This window comes from Onychostruthus taczanowskii, unplaced genomic scaffold (assembly GCF_017590055.1).
Source record: "Onychostruthus taczanowskii isolate IOZ18803 unplaced genomic scaffold, ASM1759005v1 scaffold78, whole genome shotgun sequence".
Taxonomy (NCBI): domain Eukaryota; kingdom Metazoa; phylum Chordata; class Aves; order Passeriformes; family Passeridae; genus Onychostruthus; species Onychostruthus taczanowskii.
In genome coordinates, this window is record NW_024505671.1 from 2,661,342 (window position 1) to 2,686,085 (window position 24,744).

At 36.8% G+C, this 24,744-nt stretch overlaps 1 protein-coding gene across 4 annotated transcripts in view; it reads left to right on the forward strand.

Annotated features, from left to right (window-relative positions):
• TAB2 (TGF-beta activated kinase 1 (MAP3K7) binding protein 2) overlaps positions 1–24,744 on the forward strand; it is a 61,737-nt gene that overhangs the window by 17,597 nt on the left and 19,396 nt on the right. For all 4 annotated transcript variants that reach the window (XM_041423478.1, XM_041423475.1, XM_041423477.1 and 1 more), the window contains exon 2: positions 23,908–24,097. Coding sequence is in view for 3 of the 4 variants with exons in the window: in XM_041423475.1 (XP_041279409.1) it covers positions 23,996–24,097 (102 nt within the window). In the remaining variant the exon portion in view is untranslated. The remainder of the gene's footprint in view (positions 1–23,907; positions 24,098–24,744) is intronic.

A 24,744-nucleotide genomic window follows, 5' to 3' on the forward strand; every position in this document is an offset into this window, starting at 1 on the left:
GTCAAAGGAGCTCTGGAGTGGTGTTTAGAAAGGAGCCCCTCTGAGTGACAGCAGGCTGCTGGTGTTTGCTCAGCTACTCATTGTAGGATATTCTGAGAAGGTAGACTGGTTTAGGTCCGTATGTGTTACTGTAATGGTACAGTGAGGTGTATGTAAGAGGAAATGTGTTTTTAAATAAACTGTTTACTTTTTGTGGAAGGTAAATGGGTAGTACGTGTCTTGGATAATATAATCAAAATTCATGACTCTTTATCACAGTATTACAGGACCAGGTAAGGTGCTAAAGCAAGTACCTAAGTAAAGTATATTTGTGGGCTCCCACAGGATACAGTATGACCATGATTTTATCAGAATTTATACTGTAACAGTAGTGCAGTGAAACTTGAGCCCTGAAGAGGTGTGTTCAGACCAGCTGAGAAGCCAGACTGCTGTCTCAAAACTTCAGTGTAGTGTTTCCTTCATGATATGGGCTACTGTAGTTATACCACAGGATGATCAGTAGTCTGGGGTCATGTGGGCAAGGTCTGACAAGTGCACTGCTTATCATTCTTTTGTGTCTCTTAATTGCTGAAGAACTGCATGCTTCTGGCTAGTTTTTATTTAAATAGATTTGGAAGTGCACAACCTTAACTCCTGGGAGAGGATAAGTAATAGAGCAAGAGGCAAAGGGCAGAAACTGATGTGGAGGAAGTTCCACCTGAACATGAGGAAGAACTTCGCTGTGAGGGTAACTGAGCACTGGAACCAATTGCCCAGGGAGGTTGTGGCGTCTCCCTCCTGGTGTTATTCAGAACCTATCTGGACACCATCCTGTGCCGTGTGCTCTAGGATGATCCTGCCTGAGCAGGGAGGTTGGACCACATGACACATTGGTCCCTTCTGACATGACTGATCCTGTGCTAAGTTGTATTCAGGTGAGAGGGGAATTCCATCTTAAACTTAATTAAGCCTGTGTCGGTGTTTGACACTAGTCATTCCTGCTTGACATTTGGTCTTGGTTTTTTGTGGGTTTTTGTTTTGTTTTTTTTAATTAGTCCAGAGTCAGCAGGATTTCATGTATTATTGTAACTGATTTGCCATTTTGTAATATCTGTTGGGAGGTAAATAAAGAGTCAAAATACTAAACAAGGCTTGTTCCTCATGACCCATTTCTAAGAAGTACCCTGCCCAACCACGGCTGGATAGAGTACAGTGGGTACTTGGTGTTAGACATTCTTCCAAATCAGTATTATAAGGCTTATTCTTCAATTACAGTGTTTCTTAGCAAAAATTCTGAACTGTACCTTGAATTAAATCTGATGATAAACATTTGGAGTTAACAGGTAAAAAAAATACATTTTATTCTTTAGTCTCTAAGTTAATAGTGTTAACAATGTCTCATTGCTTTGAAGCAAGTTCATAGAAGCTACAAAAGTTGGACATAGCTGTTTGATATATTTTAAATTTAGATGTTTGAAATTATAAATTTAATTGACTTTCTGATATGTGTTAAGAGACTTGCCTAAGTGTGCAGTATATGTGTGTGAATCAGATATAAAATGAATGTTCCCAGAATTTTTACTTTAAGAAAAAGTAAAAGCATACTTGCTTTCAATATTAATTGCAGTACTCTCAAAAATTGTGCTGTAACCAGCAGGAAGTAGAAGGTTGTGTGCCAGGGATGGTTCTTTTGAATGTGGTAGAGACACATGTGTGCTCTGTGTGTGTGTGGTGTATGGCTCCATGCCATGCTAACATGATCTAAACCAGCTTCTATCAGGAAGCTTTATCCATGTAGTTTGTAAACCTGAGTATTTGTATGCCAGTGGCTTGTGCCCAAGATAGAAAGTGCTTATATCGATAGAGCACAGCCAATAAGGTTTCATCCCTTTTTATGGCCTTGTAGACATCTTTTTGAATAAACTTGGAGTACAGTAGATCACTAACAGAAGGAAAGTCTTGTCCTATTGCTACTGAAGCTTAAAATCTTACCAAGGAGCGAGGGTGTAGCCCTTACACAAATAGGATAGCCAGTATCATGAGATGAGTTCTATTGTGTTAGTCTTATTGCTGTATCAGAGCACAGAAAATTTTCGTCCATACAAAGGTGCTGTAAACAGTTGTTACCATCACAGGTAACAGTTTATTTCCCCCTCCTTTTCCGTTGCCTAGGATTTTTTAAGAGGACAAATGCAGTTACATTTTGCCCCTTTGTCTGAAGGGTGGAGATCCAAGATAAAGTTTTTTGTGTGAGCAAGTGAAAGAAACAGAAAATTATAAAATACACTTCTTCCACAGACAGGAAATTATCATGGTGGGGGAATGGGGGCAAAGCAGTTTGAAGCTTCTGTTTTAAATGAGTTTCTAAGTGAATTTCTTGTAACCCTTGCATTGAATTTCTTCAAAAGTAGATGGAAACCTCCTTTTTATTTCTTTTTTTTTTCAAACATGCTTGTGAGGTAGTAGTTAGTATTCCCTTTTATTCTGTGGTAGTTGGATAAAGCACTTAATCAGGGAATGCCAAAACATTTAAAGACCAAGAGTGTAGTTTCATGAGCATTTCTTTCCATGTGAGCACTGGCATGGGCTGCCCTGACCTTAACTTCTTATTCCTGCCTTGCCCTTCAGTTGTGCTGGTGTAACTAGTTAATGTGCCAGGTGGCTTTGCAGCAAAGCAGATTGTGGAATTTACCATCAGAAAAAATATTTTTAACCTGGATCAATTCCCTGACCGGCCTCACTGCTCAGCTGCACAAACAGTTGTGCCAGCACAGCTGAGGAATGAGGACTGCTTAAGCTGGTACTGTAGTGGAAAAAGTGTTGTGAAACTATAGCTTAATCTGTGTATTCTAGGTACAGTTGTACTGTGCTGGCAAAATATTCGTCACATAGATACAGTTTTTATTAGCACAGTTTGACTGTGGAATGGAGAAAATTATAATTGTGGGTTTTGCTCTGATATATCGATGTTGTCAAAGTATGTCTATAAAACCTGTCTTGACAGTTCTGTGTGAAATTTGTTATTGTTTATATAAACTCATTTGAACAACTATGGATCATTAGAAAATTGAAGAACTGTAAAATTAAGACATCCTCTGCTTTTTTTATGCCATCTGCTTGGAGTATAATGCTGAGTTGCTTCCATCTTCAACAACACTGGTGTTCCTGCAGTTCATTCAGACTTTATTTTTGAAGATGAGAGCAACAGAAAGTCTTAGAAGAAATGAAATTCACAGTTTTTTAGTAGATGTCATAAGAAACATAAAGATCTGAAGAACAGATTTTAGATTTCAGGAGACAATATGCTAAGAATAATAATTTGTTAATAATTTCTTCTTATGTAGCTGTGGGTCTTTGCTGAATCTTTGTAGCTATGGGTCCCCTTGGGAAAGAGAGCATAAAAATGCTTTAATTCTTTGCCCTGAAACTTTGGCTCTCCTGTTGCTTGTCAAATGTCCTGTACACAGACAATTCAATTCTTTAATTTAATTTCTGATTGGATTTTTAAATAATTTTAAATGTCAGCTTCACTTCTCAGTCTCATGTTATAAATGGGAGGGGGGAAGGCAAGTATTTTCCCTTACTTGGACTAGTTAGAATTTTGTGATGCTTTCCTTTTAAATTTTGTATTTCTGCATATTGGCATGCATAGTATACAGTATAGAATAAAAGAGCTGATATTACATTTCTGTGTATACAGGTATTGTTCTGCTAATGTAGTCTTCCTTCAGTCATGTGTGCCTAACAGTATATTTCTAGGATTTAACCAAAAAAAAAAAAAAAAGCTGCAGTATTTCATGGTTTTTACTCTCTAAATTGGCAAATATCTTAGCTCTTGTGGCTATAAAACAGTTTCATTTGTTTCATTTGGTAATGAGTCTTTGTAACGCTTTCTATCCAATTCCATTTACAGATATCCTTCTGGAGTGGACTTAAATACATGCACAATGAGAAGTCTTAGGTTTTGAAACAAACTAATATTCTAAATGCTTTTGTTCAGCATTACTTATCATGTAATGTTAAAGTTGAGCAATTACAAATCAATTGAGAAATCAAAGCTAATGTTACAGTAGAAATTTGTGCTTTGTGTATTCCTTTAAGAGTTCACTATCCCTATGGCAACAACTGCAAAGAGCTTTTTCTAATTATGCAAAGTTTAAGGTTTCGTTAAAGTGGGGGGTGGGGGGGGAAGCAGCTCCTAAACTTCTACATTTTGTGGCTTGGAAAGGAAGCACAAATCTGCTCTTTGTAGACAGTTTTTTTTTGCTGACTGTTTGTAGCTTTCCTGTGCACTGAAGAGAAATTTTAATATAAGGGTAAGCTTACTGATCTGTGCAAGGGTGAAATTGTTCCAGTCACTGATATTTGAGAAAATTATGCAGTAGTTGGGAAGCTGTAAAGACAACTCATGCAGAATTTCCTCTGATGTGATGTTGGAAAAAGGAATATGGGCAATGCATTTCACTATAATTAATAGTGGTTTCCTTTGCTGAATCTATAGGAAATACATTTCTAACATGTTGTTTGTAATGGATTTTTCTTTATGGAATTTTAAGTTACAGGAAGAGGTGGTTTTTGTATCTCTTATAAATTGAGATACAAGGAATACTTTTCTTAAAAGGCACATTACATATGTTGTAGAGTTTTAAGTAATTAATTGTTAGAATTCCTCATTCTAAATTCATATGACTGAAACACAGTGTTCACAGAAGGTTTTATTGTTCTAGACTATGTTGTTTTGTTCCTGAAAGATACAAGGCCTCTCAGGTTGGTGGTATTTGTGGCATTGGTGGCATTTAAGGTTCTTTTGACTGAGCTATGAATCCTGTTAGAACTCATTGCTATAAAAAGGGATTGATTTTACTATAGCTGAAACAATTAAGGAAATGAAAATATTTCAGAATATATTTTAGCATTGTGAAGTTAAATTACTCTAGATTTATTAATTTATTTTTTATACCCTGTGTTGTATTATGACAAACTCAGTGCATTCTTTGGAAGACCGAAATCGGTCATGCATTCTAAATGTTTCTAACTCTCGTTGATATAAAAGAGCACAGTATGGTCAAAATTTTTTCTGTGATATCTTGAAAATTTGTCCCAGTGTGATTCAGTTGGTTACTGTCACACCTGAACTGCTGTATGTGTCATCTGTGCCTCTCAGTGAAAGGGTTAAGATGTCTTGGTCAGTGCCATTAAAACTACTGCATAATAATAGTGGGGGAGAGGCCTCCTCAGTGGTTCAGTCACTGAGGGAACTGCTTTTTCAAGATGTGCAGAAGAGTACCCTGACAGTGTCAAAATGAGGATACAGCATTTCTAGTGACAGATCACTGAAATATTTCACAGCTTAAACATAGCTTTTAGGGTAATGTAGAATGACATTCTGGCTTTTGATTTGAGGACTTCTTGTGTAATGACCAAAAGGGATTTTATGACAGTCTTTAGACTAATCTATGGACCCTCTGGAAGATCTGTAGGATAAGAGGAAGCCAGAGCATTTCAACTATTTTTAATCTTCTTTTTTATTTCCACATCAGGAATTAACTATACCACCTCATTTAAAATAACTAACCATTTATTTGTAACATGGTGGTAACTTCTGTTTTATGGAAAGTGTAGGAGTTTCCATTCCTTGTTGGTTAGAAGCAGCTTTTCAGAGCAGTGAGGGGAAAATGAAGTTTAGAAGTCCATCTTAAAACATTTGGTTTTGGTTTGGATTTTTTTTTTTCCCTTAGTTTCATATTGACTGGTGCCAGTAGCAACTCATAGTAGCCCTTTTTGATACCTATGTGCTTTTCCACTTGCAAGGGTTACTGTTCTCGTAGCCAATAGATGGCCATCCTGCATTTTTTCAGAAAGGCAGAGCAAGATCTGCCAGCTGTGATGACATGGGGAAGATTTGGAACTTGACAATTTTTTCTGAACATAAGTATATGATATTGAAAAAGCTTTTCCACTGTCTATATTGGCATCAAAACTTTCCTGCTGTGCAAATAACGTTAGCAGTGGCTTTGATTTTTGGCATTAAGAAGTTTGGCATTTTAAAATTTCAGTTTCAGATATTTAAATGTGTTCTCTGTGATGTCTAGAGAGGACATGTGTCTCGGCTAAAAAGAAATAAGTCTTACTCAAATGGAACCAAATTCCACCGAGGTATGTAAGCATCTAGTTAGTGGAGAGGGACCTAAAGATCTGGAAAAAAAGTGTTGGGACTCACAGAAGCTAGTGATTAAGGATTTGCATAGGGCCCAACAGTAACAGACAAATACTTGGCGCAGATGTTTGAATTTAATTTGGACTCAGTGTCACAAATTGCACTGAGGTCTATAATTTTTCCTGTTGCTCTTCCTCCTAGCTTATTCAAATCCATAACTTTAATTTCTCTCTGTGTTTTTCCCCACTTCAGTTCTTACATAGGCAGATATCAAATCTGAATGGCTTTCTGTGGTCTGTGGAAGAGGGAGATGTGGGAGATGTATGTATTATACATGTAAAAGCAGAGAAGTATTTCTGTACCAGTTATTGTATATGCTTAGATACCTAACTTTACTTGATTTATAATAAAACTGCTGGTGCAAAATCACTGTAAAAGCATGAAGTTAATTAACCTTGTTTTTAAAAAAGCATCTTTCAAACAGCAGCTGTGAATGGGCTTCTCAAGATGTGCTTTCTCGATAAGTCAGCTTGTCGAAGGATAAGCAAAAGGGCTTTTCGAAGTGAACATAAGAAATAGCATAGGCAGCATGCTGTAGGGTGTGTTTATTCTTTCTCTTCAGCACTTGTGAGTTTGCATCTGACAGCCTTGAGCCTGCCATTGGAAGAAATGACAACTGGGAGTAACTTCAGCTGAGGGAAATAAGATGGTTAGCCACATAAGTGGAGAGGCTGAGGAGCCTCAGCATGCTTAATGTGGGGAAGAGAGTTCTAAAGATGGACTGATGTACAGAAGTACAGGCAAGATGGAGCAGGAATGTCTTTCTCAGGTAGCAAACAAAATGGCAAGTAATAGATTGCAGCAAGGGAAATCCCAATTGGATGTAAAGGATAAGTTGCTCTTAGTGAGTGTGATTAATCAGTGGAGGAGATTTTCCAGAAACCTAGTGGAATCTCCATCCTTGGGATTTTTCAGAATTTGACTGTCCAAGGCCTTGTGCACCTGGTTTAAACCTGAAGTCCTGCTTTCAGTAGTGTTTGGAGCTGTTGACCTCTGTCAGTACCTTCCACCCTGAGTTTATCAGCAATTCTATGAAGGTAGAGTTGGTTTTTATTACAGAGTATTCAAGAATCGTAGGCCCAAGTTTAGAAAACATTCTAGATCAATACTGTTTTATCTGGGATGCTGTTGGAAGTGCTTTGAGACAGAGCAGCCTTGGATTATATAGTTACAGCATTTTTGAAGCTCCATGAATTGAGATTACTGCTTCCTAAAATCTGCTTTTACATGTTTCTTAGAAATGCTTTTGTTTTGTTTTTTGGTTTTTCTTAGGCAGTCGCTGCTCTTCTGCACCTGTTCTGGGTGTAGAATTGGTTTAATATGTACTCTCATAGGATTATAATAGGAGTGGGATATAAAAATGATCCAATCATAGCACTGATCCCATGCTGGCTATTGAAATAACAGCACATGGCCCATAACTCACTGCTCCAATTCAGCTTTTGGTGTAGCCATGCTTACAGGGTCTGTAATTCAGATTCTTAATTACAGTTCTTGGAAAGCAGGTGTAATTTATGTCAGCCTAGTTCATTATTACTTTCAGTTTTGCAGTAAAGTCTTTGCTTTCAGAATAAGGCATTTTCAGGCTTTCTGCTTGATGAGGTCTTCCAGTCTGCTGGATGTGATACAGTTGAATGTATCCAAGATGGTTTGAGCTTATACAGTAGCTCATCTCTGCTGAAACACAAAGAGAAATCCAACAAAAAAGAAAGGTGTTATCTTCTAATAGATTGATCTCTTGAATTTGTCACAGAGAAGAGGTGGACAAATATCATGGCCAGAGCAAGAAAGAGGGCAGAATTGCAGGGTCTAAGAGCAGAGTGGCGAGAAAGGCAAGGTATGCTGAAGATTTTGGTCTGTTCAGCTTTCTCATGTAGTTTCACCCTAAACCTGTAAGCACTTCATTAGTAAAGGAGCATGCAAGGCTGACTGTTGCTGCCACACAGTTAACTTGCATCTCATAGTCTTTTCGTAGGGGAAGATTCGTGTGATAATCTTATCCTCACAGTGAGTGAGAATAGTGATTGAGGACTTGTGGTCTTCAGGGAAGCTAAAGGAGCCGGCTCTGGGCTTTCCTGACTAAGGCGGCTTCTTCACTGGCCTTGTGCCACAGGAGGCAGCTGACAGATCTGATAATCTGAGTTTTGGAGCTTCACTATTTGCATCTGGCCTTTACCCCTGATTTGAAAAGGCTTGTAGAGATTTCAGACAGATATCTTGAAAGGGGTTTTTTTTTCTACTTTTTTTCCCGAAAGAAAGTAGGCCAGAGTGTTAATTCTGGAATTACTTTGAGGAGTTGAAAGACAGAAAACTTTTAATTGGCAGAATAGCCAGCTTTCATTTGTATTTAAGCCAGTAGGTTTCTGTCTAAATATTTAGAAGTATCATTTGCTTAGGGCACTTAATGGAGGGCCTTAAATACTTTGTTTTGGTAAAACTTTAACTGTTTCACGTTAGTATTTATTTGTTTTTTAATTAAGAAAGAACAAAGAAGAAAAGTGAGATGAGTGTTACCTGTGGAGTCCTTAATCTGAATGAGCACAATTCTCTCTTTAACAACTATTTTTTTTCTTTTTTGCATGCATATAGATTTTGCCATAAATGATGTTCTTAGTTTGGCAGTCTCAATTATAAGAAAGGTCCAGTTTTTGAGACATTTGAATCAATAGCATTACCATCCTGGACCAATTATTGGTGTTACTTGAATATTTTTAGGTGATTTTAATTGATGTGAGTGAAATTTTGTTCCTTAAATATGAATATGAAAAATAAGGGGCTTTTTGCATATAGATCATGGAATTGAGAGTGCTTTCTGAAAGGAGTATCTGGAAAGTAACAGGAATACTTGAAGTTACTCTTCAATGTTGTGGATTTCTTGTGGCTTTTTTGTGACACATGCATTCACTACTTTGTGAATACCAGAGAAAGTGTAATTTGATCATCAAGCCACGTTTGGTAAATACCAGTTTTGTGGGGACAGCCTGTTCTATCCATAGGGGAAAAGGTCCCTGCCAAAAATCTAAAAGCTTGCTCTGTTATTTGGTTGTCTGTTATTTTGCTCCAGAGGACTAAAGCACAGATGTGCGTTATTTGTGACACGACAGCATCTGTATTTGTGTTAGGTGCTGTAGTGCTTGGTTAATAAGGTTTTAGACTGCACTTTTGATGAAATATGGCTAAATAGTTAAAAACTTTTGATAGATGATTTTGCAAAACTGTCTCTAACGTATCAGTGAAACATTAAAGTCCGATGTGATGTGATGCACACAGCCTACTGCTGCTTAGCAATTGTTCAGATACTTACTTATGTCTTATATATGAAATAGATTTTTTTTTCTTCTGTTGTTTGATGCTTTCTTTAACAGTTCAAAGCTACTTCCAGTTTTTTCTGTAAATGGTGTATTTTAACATATGCCACCTAGGAGGAAGTTGTGTGGTCTCATGGTTGTACAGCTAGGGAGAAGTAAACCAGCTTGTTTCTTCCACTTCTAGTGCACTGCACACAGCTATGGATTGCTGATCCATTAAATGCTTTGCGCTATGGCTTTCATGGAAATCACAAATTCCACCACCAAACTTCCAACTACGTTTGTTTGTGGTGTCAAAGGTACATTTGGATGTACAGGTTTGTTTGTAGTGTCCAGGAAAGAGCAGTGAAGATGGAAAGTGATGAAGTTGTTTTGCTCTTAAATCATACGGTTTGTAACTTGTAATAGCTTACAGACTTGCTCAAAATTGTTGAACAAAATTATTGTTCAAGATATCCTTGGTATCTTTGCTTTTCTCTAAGCAGATAATCTCCCTAAAGCCAGTTTACTGCTCAGGAATTTTTCACTTTTCTTTTGAGATATGTTTTCTATAAACCAGGCGTTCTCAAAGCAGCCAGTGAATCACAGTGAAATACTGTATGAATGTGGCTTCAGCAAGCTGAATGGAGGTTTTTTGTGTACAAGTGCTGACAGAGCCCTTGCTGTAAATTTTTGCAAAATGTTAATATTCTTCCTAAAGTGCCTGCTTAGCATATGGGGAATCAGAGACTTTGACCCTGTGACCTGGAAAAATTCTTGTTGTTTCAACAAGTTAGAATTGCTGCTCTGTTTTAAAATGAGATCAGCAAGGAGAGTGCATTGGTAAGAGTGTTTGGAAGATGATACAATTCAGAAATGTAGTGTTTTGCCTACTGCAGGACAAGAGAAAGATGATGAATGAGCTGGAGTATGATAAGAAGAGAGAAATTGTCTCTTTGCTTGCGTTCCAGTGTGTTAAATTCAGAGTGTGCAGCTCTCTTCCTGGCAGTACTGTGGAGTTCCTGCAGGATGTTAGGCAGGACTTGAGCAATGTGTGTGTGACAGCACATCAGGCTTAGCTGTGATGTTACTAATATTTTTACTCTTAACTTCCCAGTGCATGATGATTTTTTTTTTCTGCAAAAATAATGTGATTTTATGTATATTTAAAACCTTTTCTAATTAAGCCACCATTAATATAGGCTGCTCTGTAGTAGATATGTCAGCTATTGAACAGTACACACTGGTTTTACATACAAATGAAAAATACTTAATGGAAAATACGATCTATTTAAAGAAGGTATTACTGCTAGAGTTTGGCTGTCATATGACTGAACTGGCATTACAGTTACATGTAATTCAGAGTATCACAGCTATTAATTTGCCTTTGGTACAATAATGCTTTTTTTGAGGCCTTTTATTCAGTTACTGTGTTGGTCTGGCTTTTCATTTGTAGAATATGATGAACAGTACATAACATGGCTACAAGGGCAAAGACCCAGCAGCAATATTCATAAGAATGTTATTGTTCATAGTAGCCTTATTGTAGCAGGAAATGAGAATTTAAAATACTTTTTTTAAAATGACTGTTGTTATTCTAATATACTACAGTTTTAAAATTTGGTAATGGGAATTCCTCTAGCTAGAGGCCTCTCTTGCTGCGTGAAATGTTATTGTATCTCATTGGCTGAGTTAGAAATTTAGTAAAAGATGTTTCCTTCCGTGGCCTGTGGAGGTTTCTGCTCAGTGCCACAGCTGCATTCAAAAGCATTGCCAGTAGTGATGCCCTTGCTGCAGTAATAACAACATTTAGAGCAATAGAGTAAATGAAGGATGGAGAAATCTCTTGGCTGGTTGGCTCTATTCTGGGAATTACTAAGAAAACAAGATTAATTTAAGTCTTAGTGCAGAGATGGTAGTTTCCTCCAAACCGTTTTTCCAGACCTGGATTATTTTTCCCCAGCTCCTGCTTATGGCAAGAGTTAGCCTTATATCCTTTATGTTCCCTTAGATCCTCATAGTTAACCTTATACTTTTATCCTCAGTAAAAGGATGGACTGAACTGTCAACCTTTAGACAATTTTTGGCTACTTGTATTGGTCACTCAGGTGGGGCTATACAGACAACTTTTGAAGTTGTTCCATCTGCTCGTCTAAACGACAATTCAGTTACCTACTTACCTAATTTAGTGATATTCAAGAGACATAAAGGTAACAAGGGAAAAAAATAATACAAATACCATAATTGCCAAATGTTTACATCTTCCAAATAGGAACATGTATGTTTTGAGTTCAATTTTGAACAACTGGAGAGAGTGTCAAAGGTGCAGCTAGACCTGAACTTGCAATGTGTTCTTTATTTCTTTTTATAGTCACACAAACATTTGAGAACCAGGTTTTCTTGGAGTATGACTTGCAGATCTTTGCTTCCTGTATTTTTGCTTTCTGACAGTGGATGCTGCTCTTGCTGGGCTGTGCTGCAGTGACCAAGTTGTGAAAAAATTAGTCACTGTATATGTGGGACTTGCACAACTAATAATATAGAAATATAAGTTAAAAAATACTAGAGAATGGTTCCATGAAATCAGGCAAATACTTAGAAAATCTTCCTTGCAAGATCAGGAAACAGCCTGAACATTATGTGTGCCTAAGAACGAAAGAGGGATGCAAATGTCTCAGGAATTTTCCCCATAAATTAATGTTTTCAGTCAAAGCAGTAAGAAAGATTCCCCATAATTTAGAAATTATTTGGGACAAGCTTTTTTTGTTTCTCACTTTTTATACACTAGGTGTTCTACCAACAACATTTTAGGCCAATATTTTACACAAGCCATTTTTTTTTCTCTAGGGAAAAACATAATGCAAATACTAGAAAATAGAACAAATCATATCATGAGAATAAGACAACAGTTGGCATGTCTTGTTACTGCTGGGATTTCTTTATGTTTTTCTTAATGTAATTGTGTGCATTTAATTTGCTATACAGCCTGACTTCAGTAACATCATATAATTGTATGAAAAAACTTCTAAAGGCATTACTTAACTGCATCAAAATCCAATTAATTGTCCTTGGTTTGGACACCACTGATACAGAATGTTTTAGGTCTAAAGGGGCTTGAAAGATCAGGAGCACCTTTCAGATGTTCATGTTGCTCAAAGCACCCCCTAACCTGTTCACTGCCAATGAAGGATGAACCCACAACTTCCCTGGGCAACCTATTCCAGTGTCTCACCACCCTCAACACCAATAATTTCTTCTTTATATCCAATCTGAATATATGCTCTTCTAGTTTAAAATTATTATCTCATCTTCAGGAGTTTTTGACTGTGGCTGTGGGCAATTGTTGAGATACTTTGATTCTGGAATGTTTTCCCTAAAATGCTGTCATATCCCTTGATCTCTCATTTCTGGCTTACAGTTGTAGGATAATGGAACTTCTCAGCATTTTTTGGGGTACTTGCTTTAGTATCACTATGAAACACTGAAGTAAGTCCTTCAAATACCAATCTAGTCATCAGTAAAACCACTGGAAGATTGGGTTACATAATGCAAGCTCTGAGATTTGTAATGCTGTTGTTGGCTTCTGCGTTGAACTGCTCAAGTTCAGCTATTTGCCTGGATATAGAAGCGTTCCAGAGCTTCCTGCTATGAACTGAATAACCCAAAATACATATCAGAAATTGAACTACCTGGCAAGCTGCTAAAACATGGCAAAACATGTTTATGTTCTCATATGAATTTTAACAAAATATGGTAATATTGTCGTTGGGAACATAGTAAAAGAGCACAAAGTTAACTCTCAGACTTTGCACTGTTGTGGAAACATGACAAACAACAGGATCATTTTACATGCAGCAATTGTAGGTCACTATAAAGGTCACTATAAATTAGAACAAAATCATAATAATATCATGCATTAATTGCATTTCTTTAGCCTTTTGGATTCTCTCGTCATTGAATTGGCACTATAATAATGAAATTGAAAATTTCTTTTTTTTCATTAATAAATCTGAGTTATTGCAGTTTCAGACCAGCTAGGTTTGCAGTGTTTCTCTGATACAGTCTTCTGAGTAATGAAGAAGGGTGTAGTGTTAACTGCAGTCTTAGTTCTGAGTTGAAGCAATGACACTTCTTGCTGTTCTCTTTAGAATGAAAGCTAAGATGTGGAAGTTCAGTATGAAACTCACCAGTACTTTTGTACTTCAGTATATTTCAATGCAGATTTGAGTCTCTTTGTGCTTGGTTAAATGCAATTTCAAGCTGATTTGGTCTAAATTTATTTCTGTGAGTTGTATTTCTGTTTTCAAAAAATAAATTGTTAATGTATAATTTTGAATAGAGCTTTACATTGAGAAAACCAGAGATATTCCTGATCATGTGATCTTCAAAGAATAAAAAGCATCCTGGTCCTTCCTATGTGCCCTCTTCTATATGTTGATGTCCCATGATGGCTCTTTGGTAGTAATCGAACATCTCTTACTGAAAGGTTTGGTATCTGGTATGTGTGTCGTCTTGGTTTAGTTTTAAATTGGGAAATCACTATCAAAAACTACTGCTAAATATGTAGCTTGCTAGGAGTCATGGTTCTAGTTTCATGAGATGTCTATTTCGTTTATGTGAAGATTTTTAAATATGAGCTTAGCAAGTGTAAGCTGAATCTTCCCTGGGTTCAGTGAAGCTATCATGGGACTGATGCTTCTAGAGTTCAGATTGACAGCTCTGAAGCAGCCAGTCATGCTGGACTGGTTTTCAGTGGTGGAGCCAGAAGTCTGCAAGCTCTGCAGATCCAGGTCAGTTGGAATGTGGTTTCATACTATTGAAAGGGTGTTTGGAGCCAAGAGGTTTTGAGATGGGCTTCTGTGTCCTGAGGCTGCAGGGTAATCCCCTTTGGCCCAGAGTCAGCTATTGTCAAGGTCTCTGAAGCTACTCAGTTTGTCATTCATGTACATTTTATTGCTGCTGTTGGCAGTAGGTTACTGGTGAGCTCCCTGAACATCTACAGCTTTTTGGGGGCAGTTTGTTCAAGGAAGACTTCAATCTGGCTTAGACTAGTGACATAAATAGGGCAGGAGATCTTTCTCCTTTTCAATGCTTTTATTAAAGAGATTCAGCTCAGGTGGGGGGAAATCGACGGGTCGCGCCCACGCCGCCGCTGTCCCCAAGAGTGGCACGGAGGAGGAGGGTGATGATGCAGCTCTGTCCGCTGGTCTGCAGGCAGAGCTGGGGACTGCGTCCTCACGGGAGATTGGCAGATTCCTATTTTTCAGTCCAACACTTCGGGTCCCCTCCTTATGGAACATCCCTTGGGGTCAGGGTGTGAAGCAAAAAGGATCCAAGCAGGCACTGGACTTCGCGCCCGTCCTTAGACATCACTTAGGGTCCCCTAATTCTGTGTTGGCTCGGTGTTTTTAGGGGTTTTCTAGGAAAACGGGAAAATTTTGGCGCGGTGCATTTCTCATTTGCGTACGTGGTCCCAGGCCACTCCTATTCTCCTGGGCTGCATGTCCAGGTGTAGCTCCGGGGCAAGCATTGGGAGGACAATGGCTAAATCACCAACCATTAACGGGCAATTAAAGAACTCTTTACAATTAAGCTAATTTAACAGCAACTGGTCCCACCGTTTTTTTTTTCTCTGTAACCTTAAATAAAAATAGGTATCTTTTTATTCATAACAACTAGTATAGGTACTACATTCATAACTCATTTTTTCTGAGAAGAGCAGTCTTGGTTTTGTGAGGAGTTATGTAAAACTTTTGGTGCAATGTTAAGTAGCAGATGGAAAAGCCAGAAGAGCTATTGGGCATCATCAGAAAGATACCGAGGACGTGAGAAAATGATGTCATTCCTGTGTGAAGCCCTGGTAAGCCCTCCCCTTGAGAACCAAGGGCTACAGTCCCTGTATTTCAGGGAGTATATGTTGGTGTTAGAGAAGGTAGTGAGAGGATGCTGTTTTACTTTAGTCATGGCAAAAGCTCTTGCCTTCCAAGGAGGCATTTAGATGACAGACTTACCAGTTTCGAGAGGTGAAGACTGTAGGAGGATTTATGAGTGAAGCTTGAAAATTAATGCAGGTAGTGAATGCAGAACTGTTACGAAATCCTGCAGCTCGGAACTGTGTCCCACTCAGGACTGTAGAACAAGAAGTTTGAAAAAAGTCTAAGGAAGATCTTCTGGTTAATTTTGGATGGTTATTTCAAAACGCACAGAGTAGTAAACTTCTGGAATTCTTTGCCACAATGTATTGGAGAAGCAGATAATTTCAGTAGGTTAAGAAAAGGAATTTGATTAATACATCATCAACGGGTCTGTAAAGAGAATAGGCAGGGCACTGCTCTCAAGCTTGCTCAATCACACAGTTGTACGTGTACATACAGAGAGAATGAGAGGAATGTGCTCAAAAAAGGCTTAGGCTTACATGTTCTTCCTGAATATTGTTTTTTGTTGCCACTCTTGCAAACAACACTGAGCTAAAATGACCCTTTTTTGACTCAGTAGGATATTTATGTTCTTACAGTAGTGCACTTTGTGATCAGAGAATCTGTGAGAGATTATAGCATCTAGTTAGATTTCAACTGCTTGTTCAAAATCATTGCTTCTTTTAGGAAACCCTTGTATCCTTTTGTCAGTCGTAAATCAAAAGCAGATTTTAAAGGCGATACAGTCAAGTGAATTAAAGAAAAAATGTTTATTCATGTTTCTTCATAGACTGTCACTGTTTTCAGCTACTTTTTCAAGTAACTGAAAGAGTTTTTCTTAAAAACTCTTAAAGAGTTTTTCCTGCCTCTTTCTCTAACTGATATTTTTATTGTCTTAAGTTTTTTTTCTCTTCCTTCAATTCTTAGAACAGTTGCACTGGAAATAATGGATACTCTTCAAAATAGCTACACCTGCTTTTGACTTCAGAGAGTTAATAGAGGATTATCTTTATGAAAGCTTTACACAGCAGCAACATAGAAATTAAGTATGCAAAAGGAAAAGAAAATGCTTGACAGCTTTCTCATATTGTTAATCTGTGGAAGAAACCTGATACAATCACAGGTGGAGTTGACCTTCCTGTGAATGAATATTGGGTTTTTCATTCATTGGGAAGCTGACAAATGGAAGCAAATGTACACATTTGCATAATAAAAAACTGAATAAATCTCCTTAAAGGTAGAGAGTTTTGATTATCTAGGTAAAACTGACATGAAGAATATTAGGACTGGAATCCTAATGCAGGCAGAATGTAGAGTTACTGTGGAGTTCATTAATATAATTTTAAAAAATAAACTCACTGGATTATGCAATGCAGTTTTAGCTTTGCATCCTACAATTGCCATGAAACGGGTTTTACAAGACACATACAAAACATATGATTGCTTCTAAGGTGAAGAAAATGGTTCATAAAGATAGATTTATAACATTCTTGGACTTTAATTCTGAGTTTCATCAAGTACTGTATTTAAGATACATATGTAATTCAAAATTTGTAATGTAATTCTGATTTTTTTTTTCTGATTTTTTCCTGTATGGGCAGGAGAGCACATGTGAGGGGTGTTGCTCTTAGATGGTTGGGTGTGCCTTGGTGAATAAGTGTAGTAAGAGTTGAAAATACCTTCTCAGCTATCTTAGAGGTGTTTTGCTTTTCTCACCTTTAGTTCATCTCCAATAAAAACTAATTTAACCCTTTTTACAAATTTCAAAGCTTTCAGATCTGAATTTCTGTTGTTAACATACTGTGCAAAGCATACGCATCAAATTTCAAGCTGCCAACTCCTAACAGTAGCTTAAGGCAAGCTCAACTGTTGCGATAGATTTTTCTCTAATGAAACCATATTCCTCAGGAAATCTTTACAGTGATCTGAGAAACCTCATTTTTAACATGCTTATGTATGAGATTCGCCAGCGTATTGCTGCGCTGTGAAAAGTTCAGCTATGCTTTGATAGAATTGACAGAATGACCTGCAGTAAAGGAAGGTGGTTTTGTTTTTAATTAATTCTCTTAAGGAAAAGGGAAAAATATCCAAACCAACTTAATAAAATCCATTAGTAGAGTCCCTTAATATGTGCATTAGCATTACTGAACTAGCAAGAATTAAAAATTCGCAGTCAAACAAAGCCAACCCCCTTTTTTTTACTTGCTTAACAAGAAAAATGTACAACCCCAACTAATTTCCCTTGAAAAAGAAATTGTGTAACTGCTCATATTTTCCAAGGAATACCTGACAGATTAAATCTCTTTAAATGTTTCATGTGTGCATTTTTGCTGTGGGACCCATTAAAATACATTGTTATTCCAGCCAGGAGTTTAAAAGACATCATGAAATGTGTTAAATAAAATTTATTTCTGGAAATTACTCTTTGTAATGAATTTGGAGGAAATAAAAATACCAAGTTGTGCTTCCAGGTAGGAATCGCTTCCAGGTATGATCACTTAAAATAAATTTTCCATAGGAACAGATTACTTCTTTGAACTGTTCCAGAGTTTTGCCACTTTCTTCTGACCTTGCTCATCATTAATTATTTGATAGAAGTCTTTTGGTTTGATCCAGTAATGTGCTTGGGGAAAACTCTTAGTGATGCTTATTTACAATTCTGGGGGTTTTTTTCAGTTTTAAGGTCATGCAATCAAATCAGGTTTATATCCTTTGTATTTTTGTTTGGATTCAGAACGGTACAGAGTAGAAATCTGGCAAACAATTACAAGGAAGTATCACTGTATAGTAAGTTGAGGATGAGATGGGAAACTAACTGTGATGGGCTAAATTTATTCATTCTTTGTTTAAGAGATGGATGTCAATGAGTGAAGTATAACATCTGGATTTGATAATACGATTCTTTAAGCAGACATACTGGTGAAGAACTGTCAAAATGGTTCAAATTGGCCATGGAAAAGCTAAATAATATATTTGAACAATTAAATTATACTAGGAATATTTAATAAACCTGTTTCCATCATCCAGTTCTCACACTTTTTTTTTAAATATGCATTTAAAGTGTTAGTGATGTTAGTGTAAGCTTTTTGATTTTGTCCTGTCACTTCTTAATCTCTTTTACAGAAAGAATATGGGACTCTGGGGTAGAATGTTGTTCTTTCTATAGTTTTGCCCTTACGAAATTACTCTAAATTTTAATTTCAAGAAAACAAGTTCATGTTCAGGCTGCCTGATGTTTGGCTCCATGTAGGCTTTCAGAAAAAGTCTATTAGGGCTAAATGGAGAGAAAATAATTTCATTGTTCCTTGCTATTTAATTTCTAATTTTTTTGTATTGTAGTTTCTCGGAGAACCAGACAATTTTGGTTTTGTTTTTCTTGGGTTTTTCTTTTTTCCTGCCTGCAAGGTGTCATTGACAGAGTTAAAAGTGTGCTGTCCTGCATGTAGCTTGGAAGCAATTTCTTAGAGGAAAGTTGGCCTTAAATGCAGTGGTAACTCTTCAATTTCTCCCCTCCTCCATTCACTAGGCACACAGACAGTGAAAGTTTCTAGTCCCATGTTTAACAAGAATGTTCAGTTATAAATGAGGAAGAAAAAGAAGAATAGGTGTGGAAATTGGCATGTATATGGTTGAGGGGGAGGTTGCCAGAGAACAATATGGCATTTATTGTCTGATGTTCTTTTTTTTTTTTCCCTAAGCAATAGTGATACAAAAACATTCTTCTAATTGTAAGGGTAGTGTTAACGCAGAAGTAAGTACAAACTGGCAATAAGCTTGCAATGCTTGTTACAGTCAAAGGAATGGAGATCCTGCTTAGAAGGAGTCTTCTGTGGATAGAGATTCGTATATTTATAATGCAATTGCCAGTCTTGTACACTGGAGAGGAAATTCTATTTTTTAAAGAAAGCTGAAAGAAATGCTAGTAATATTAATATCAGCTATACTTTGTCATTCAAGCAATTCAGTGTAAAGAATCCCTAGATGGAAAGTAAACTAAGGTTAGTATTTAGTTGAATTATTGGAGTGAAACATCAGAATTGAGGTCTGGCTGAAAAAAGGGCCCATGGAAGTTTTGTAATATTTGTCAGCTTGGTGCCTGGATAGATGCTTGGATAAAATAACAGAGAAAATGTAGCTAAACATATGGGGGAAGGTAGAAGGTATGGCTCATGAAAGCATGGAGTGAGGAGGGATGAAGATCATTTACTTTTTGGGGTTACGCAATGCGTGGATAACAATGTCTGTCTGTCTTAGTCCTGATGAAGGAGTCTGAGATAAGTAGAGAGCGATTGGGTGGTTTATCTTTGGGTTTTTGTTGGGTTTTGGGATTTTCTCAGTCCTCTTTTTAATTGCTTGTGTGTTTCTGCGGTTGGTTTAGCAACCTCTTAGCAGGCTTGCATTGCAACTTGCTGCATCTGGTTTCCTGTCATTACAGCAGTCTTTTATGCACAGTGTCTATACCCTGCACCATTAATGCTACAAGAAAATGTTCTCTTGTTTCTGCATTCACTCCCTGAAGAAATATTTACAGCCTGATTTCTAAACTAAGCTTTTAGATAGATTACTTTTACAGCATTTTAGCCAGGTAAGTAAAACACAGATTAGATGTGATCAGATTAAAACCACAGAAAAACATGAGCAATTTACTTTCTAGATGTAGCTGAACTAACAAGGGATGCATTAATTTGAGTTTGAAGAAGGTGAAGGGCATGCTGATTACTGTGGCAGTGTTCTGCATATTTCCAAAAGCTGTTCTCTTGAACACACAAAAGGCTGTTTCCCAAATGGTAGCTGACCATAAATGGGACTTCAGTCATAATGAGTGCATCATAACTTCAATTATTAAATACAGCAGTTATGTTAAAATCTGCACAGTTATATTTGATATTTATTGTGGCATGGACTGCATGTGAAATTGCAGCAGTAAAAAATTAGAACAATGAACAAGAAGTGCAGATAACATTCTAGTCTGTCAGCTTCTTTGTTTAGATTTTGTCAGATTTAATTATTTCATAAAATCCATTTTGACAGAATCTACTCTGAAGAGCACTTGTTTTATAAGTGTTTTGTGGAAAGTCAATGTGAAATACTAAGTTAAGGTTTGTATTGAAGAATTGTCTGTGATATGTTAAAATGTGCTCTGTCAGAAGAAAGGAGACTTGAAAAATTATGTATTTAGCTAGCACTGGTTCAGCTCTATAGCGGACTAGTATTTGGCATCTGAATTATATTTCACATTAAGCTGTCTTTGAATATTTTCATAAACAAGAGGGGCAGTGTATTTTGTCTCATACTCATGGTTCTGAGTAGTGTTTGGGAGATGACACATTGTTTACTTTAGTTTCAATAGTTTTCACAGAATAAAGCTTCAACAGGAGCTCCATCATGATACAATTGCCAGGCCTTTTAAGTTGTCTGGGGATCATGCCAATACTCTTTGAAAAGGAACACAGCTAATTAATTCTTCCGGTTACTTAGTATTTCTGGCATAAATGAGCACTGGGATCTCTGTCTCTCTTCAACGTTATAAAGTCACATTGAAGGGGTTGTTTTGGTTTTTTTGTTTTTTTTTTTTTTGTTTTTTTTTAATAGCTAGAAGCAGTATGTAAAACTATTAGTAAATGGGCATTACTACAAGAATAACTATATTGTAATGCACACCAGTATTTAGAAGTTTTCCTTTGTAATTAAACTCTGATTTTAATGATTTTAGGAATAATTATTTCTCTGAGTCACCAGTATTGAATTTTCCTTTTTCCAATAATTAATTTCTTGAATAGGTTTTTCTGATTACTTCTGTAATGCTGTATTGCCTTGATTTTTATGCCAGAGTCTCTGAATGAAGCAAAAATGTTGCTGCCAGCAGTTTCCTTTGCCTCCTGTTGGTCCCCTTTTCTACGGTCTTAATTACTGGCAGTCTTGGCTATTCACTCTTGCGTTCATGCCTTTCCTCTTTTATTTTTTTTTCCACTGGCATAGGTAATGTTCTAACAATATTCTAAGAATATTTCTAACAATATTCTGGATGATCCTGAGTTCCATGGCTGACAGCAGTGTTGTGTGTCTGTTCCTTAAGCTTCCATCTATCAAAGTAACTTTCCAGTTCCTTTAAGTTTGCCTCTGGAGATGCATTCTGAGTCCTTTTTGTAGTTTCTTGCAACATCAAGAACTGGGAAAAAAACCTTTTCATCTGTCTTTACTAGAGAGGCCAAAAGACCTCATGACCTGTCACTTCAGCCTTCCTTAAGGTTAATTTGAGTTTATTAATTATTTTCTGATATCTTTGAGCGCTTTAGTGGATTTTTCTTCTTGAAGTGATGATTGGAATGAGATGATCATATTCATGTGATATGTTTTTCATATGTTAAATTTTCAGTGAAGCCGTATCAATTGCCTATTGTAATTGAAACTAAGGGAAAAAAACTTCTTTCTTTTTGTGTTAGAGTATATTTCTCTGAAGTAAAATAGTGGCGACAGAGCCTTTTTGGTTTACTTCCTCCCATATTAGAGTAGAAATAATATTTTGCTGTGTTGACACATTTAATGCACATGTGCAAAAATTTATCAGCAAATTTAGTAAAGTGATACTGCTTGCAGGCATCTGCTTGGTGCTAAGCCACCAAAACTTAAAAGTACAGTAGAAAAAATAAAAATAACAATCTCTCAAGTTCTGCATGCTACCAACAAATAATTGAACTTTGCAAGCATTGAATGATGACCTATAAATCATTTTATGCTTCATGAAGATGCAGACAAGTTTTTCTGTAGCACTTTTGAATTTTAAGGTAATTGTTATAATAATTTGCTGCTTTGGAGTTATAAATGGAAATTGTGATCATTTTGTGTTTTATGAAGACTTCAGACATTGAAAAATGAGTTAGAATACAAAATACTGAAATGAAGCACTGGGGTGACAATGTGGAACATTTGTTTTAAATACTGGTTTTTTATTTTTTTCCTCTGTGGTTTTTTGAAAAGACTAAATGGATTAATCTCTTTCCATGGAGGTTTTGCTGTGGCAGCTGAGAAGGTGCTTTTTTGCTGGTACAATTTAAATAAAGAAGAAATACAAAATTTTAGTACTGTCCAGGGGACTTGAGATGGAGATCGTAGAATTTGCTATTCTGAAATAATAGCACATATTGCAAAGTGGTTTGCTTTAATGTAGGTTAGAGAAATTGGAAAAAAATTAAGCCCTCTTAATTGGTTAACTGTTTAGCAGGAAGTTTTATGGACTGCTCAGTAGAAGAGGGGTGGAAAAGTGGTGTTTGATACTGAACTAGGATAAACCAGTTTTCTTCTTGTTAAAAGAATCTTCTGGTTTTGTGGACTTGGTGTCATCTTGTTGGATTTGAAGTTTAATTAGAGAAATATTGCAGTACAGTTTTTGATAAACAATGTAATTGTTTAGTTATTTCATTTGAAGAGTGTTTTTCTTTATTTCTTTAAAGAAGGTGCAAGATCAGTAGTCCTGTTACTGCTTAAATTAGTCTAGTGCTGTAAACTGTTGAAGGAGTAACATGCATGTACTTCTGGTGAGACTAAGTAACTTTTTCAATTGCTCTAGTGCTGCCACAGAGAAAGTGAATAAAATTCATGGAGATGCTTAAATAAGATTTAATAATTTAAGACATATATGTTCATTGGAGTTGACTGTGCCAGAGTTTTTCTGAAACATATGGTCATATTTATTTATAATATTAGTTTATATGAAGAAGATATGATTCCATTGCTTAACACACAGGTGCATTCTTTGAAGATTTATTGGTAGAAATTCTTCTGGGTAAAAGTCTGTAGATATCGTATGGTCTGGACAGATAATTTGTTTGAATGTGTTGATTGGGTGATTGTGAAATAGTCTCATTCATAGCTCTTCATAATTTCCTTCAAAGCAGGAACAGAATTAGTTGAAGAAGCCTAAGTTGTTGCAGTGTTATTTCCTTCTAGTAATCATTTCAGAATATTCTGAAGTATGTTGGGTGAAAACCAAGTAGACAATTGCTAGTAAATTCTGAAACTTAGAGACATTGAACTTCTATCCACAATATCCTGGCAGTAAATAAAAACTATGGTGGTAAAGGTAAAAATGCAGGTACATTCAAAAGTCAAGCGAACACTATTTGCCTATATTTGGTGTAGACTACTTTGTGTTCAGTTGTGTTTAAATTAAGTAAAAATGCTGTTCGTAAACCAAATAATTTTAATACTTTGGTAAATCAAGGGTTTTTTTTATTCTTAACATATTTTATGAACAGTATAAAACCAATGACAGAAGGAAACTGACTGCCAGATATATATATATATATAAATGGGCAATTTATAGTTTGAGTGTGTGAAGGACAGTTACTTAGACAGAAATGTCACATGGGAAAACATCAACATAAAATACAGACTTCGGTTGCATAATTGAAAAGGGATTTTTTTGTGTGTATTTCAGTTTGTGGGGTGTCCTTTTGTTACATCAGAAGTGCCTGCTTTTGGTGTCTCAAGGCTTTCCTTTCTCTTCCAGAAAATGCTGGGACAGAAGAGATGAGTACTCCCTTTACTAAGGCCTAAAACTGCCTGTTGAAAAACAATCCTGACCAGGCAATATACGAATGGCCCAAGGAAGCCAGCAAATTGATATTCAGGTTTTACATGACCTGCGACAGAAGTTTCCTGAGGTACCTGAAGGTGTTGTATCCAGATGCATGTTACAGGTCAGTGCTCTGTTCATGGCTGTACGAGTAAACAGCATTGCTAATTTAAGCTTTCTGTATGGGTGTCCCCTTTGAAAGCAGATGTTTTTCTTTTTGTTTTTCTCTATAAATGAGGCAAATATATGCGGCCAATTTCTTTATATTGTACAGCAAGCAAAGCGTTAAATTGGCCCCTTTTTTTCCATGCCATATCAGGGGTGGTCCAAAGTAAATCAGCCTGTAAATCAATAATCAGTGTGTGCATGGAGACTGCTGTCTCACCAATCAGTATGCTCATGCCTTTTGGCCATCTCAAGAGCCAAAACTAACTGTTGCAAGAGGAGGGATGCAAAGCCAACTTGAGTCCGTCCAGCAGGGACAATTTAAGGCAATGCTACATGTGGCATTTTAAAATTTTATTTTAATTTTTGAGTGTTGAAGCATGTCCAGAAGTAGCTTTGCTACCTGGTCTCCATCAGTCTTAAAGGTGGGCCCTTGCCTGCAGGCAGATTGACACCAATGCTTTCCATTCCCAGCTCCCTTGGCCTGCAGAGGCAGCACTGGTGGCCTTAGGTACCCTTTACAGCAGGAAGCCTGGAGTGTGATATGGGCACAGCCAGCTGCTCCAAGTCAGGCTCTCTTAGGCAGGATGAGGTGCTTGTAGCCTC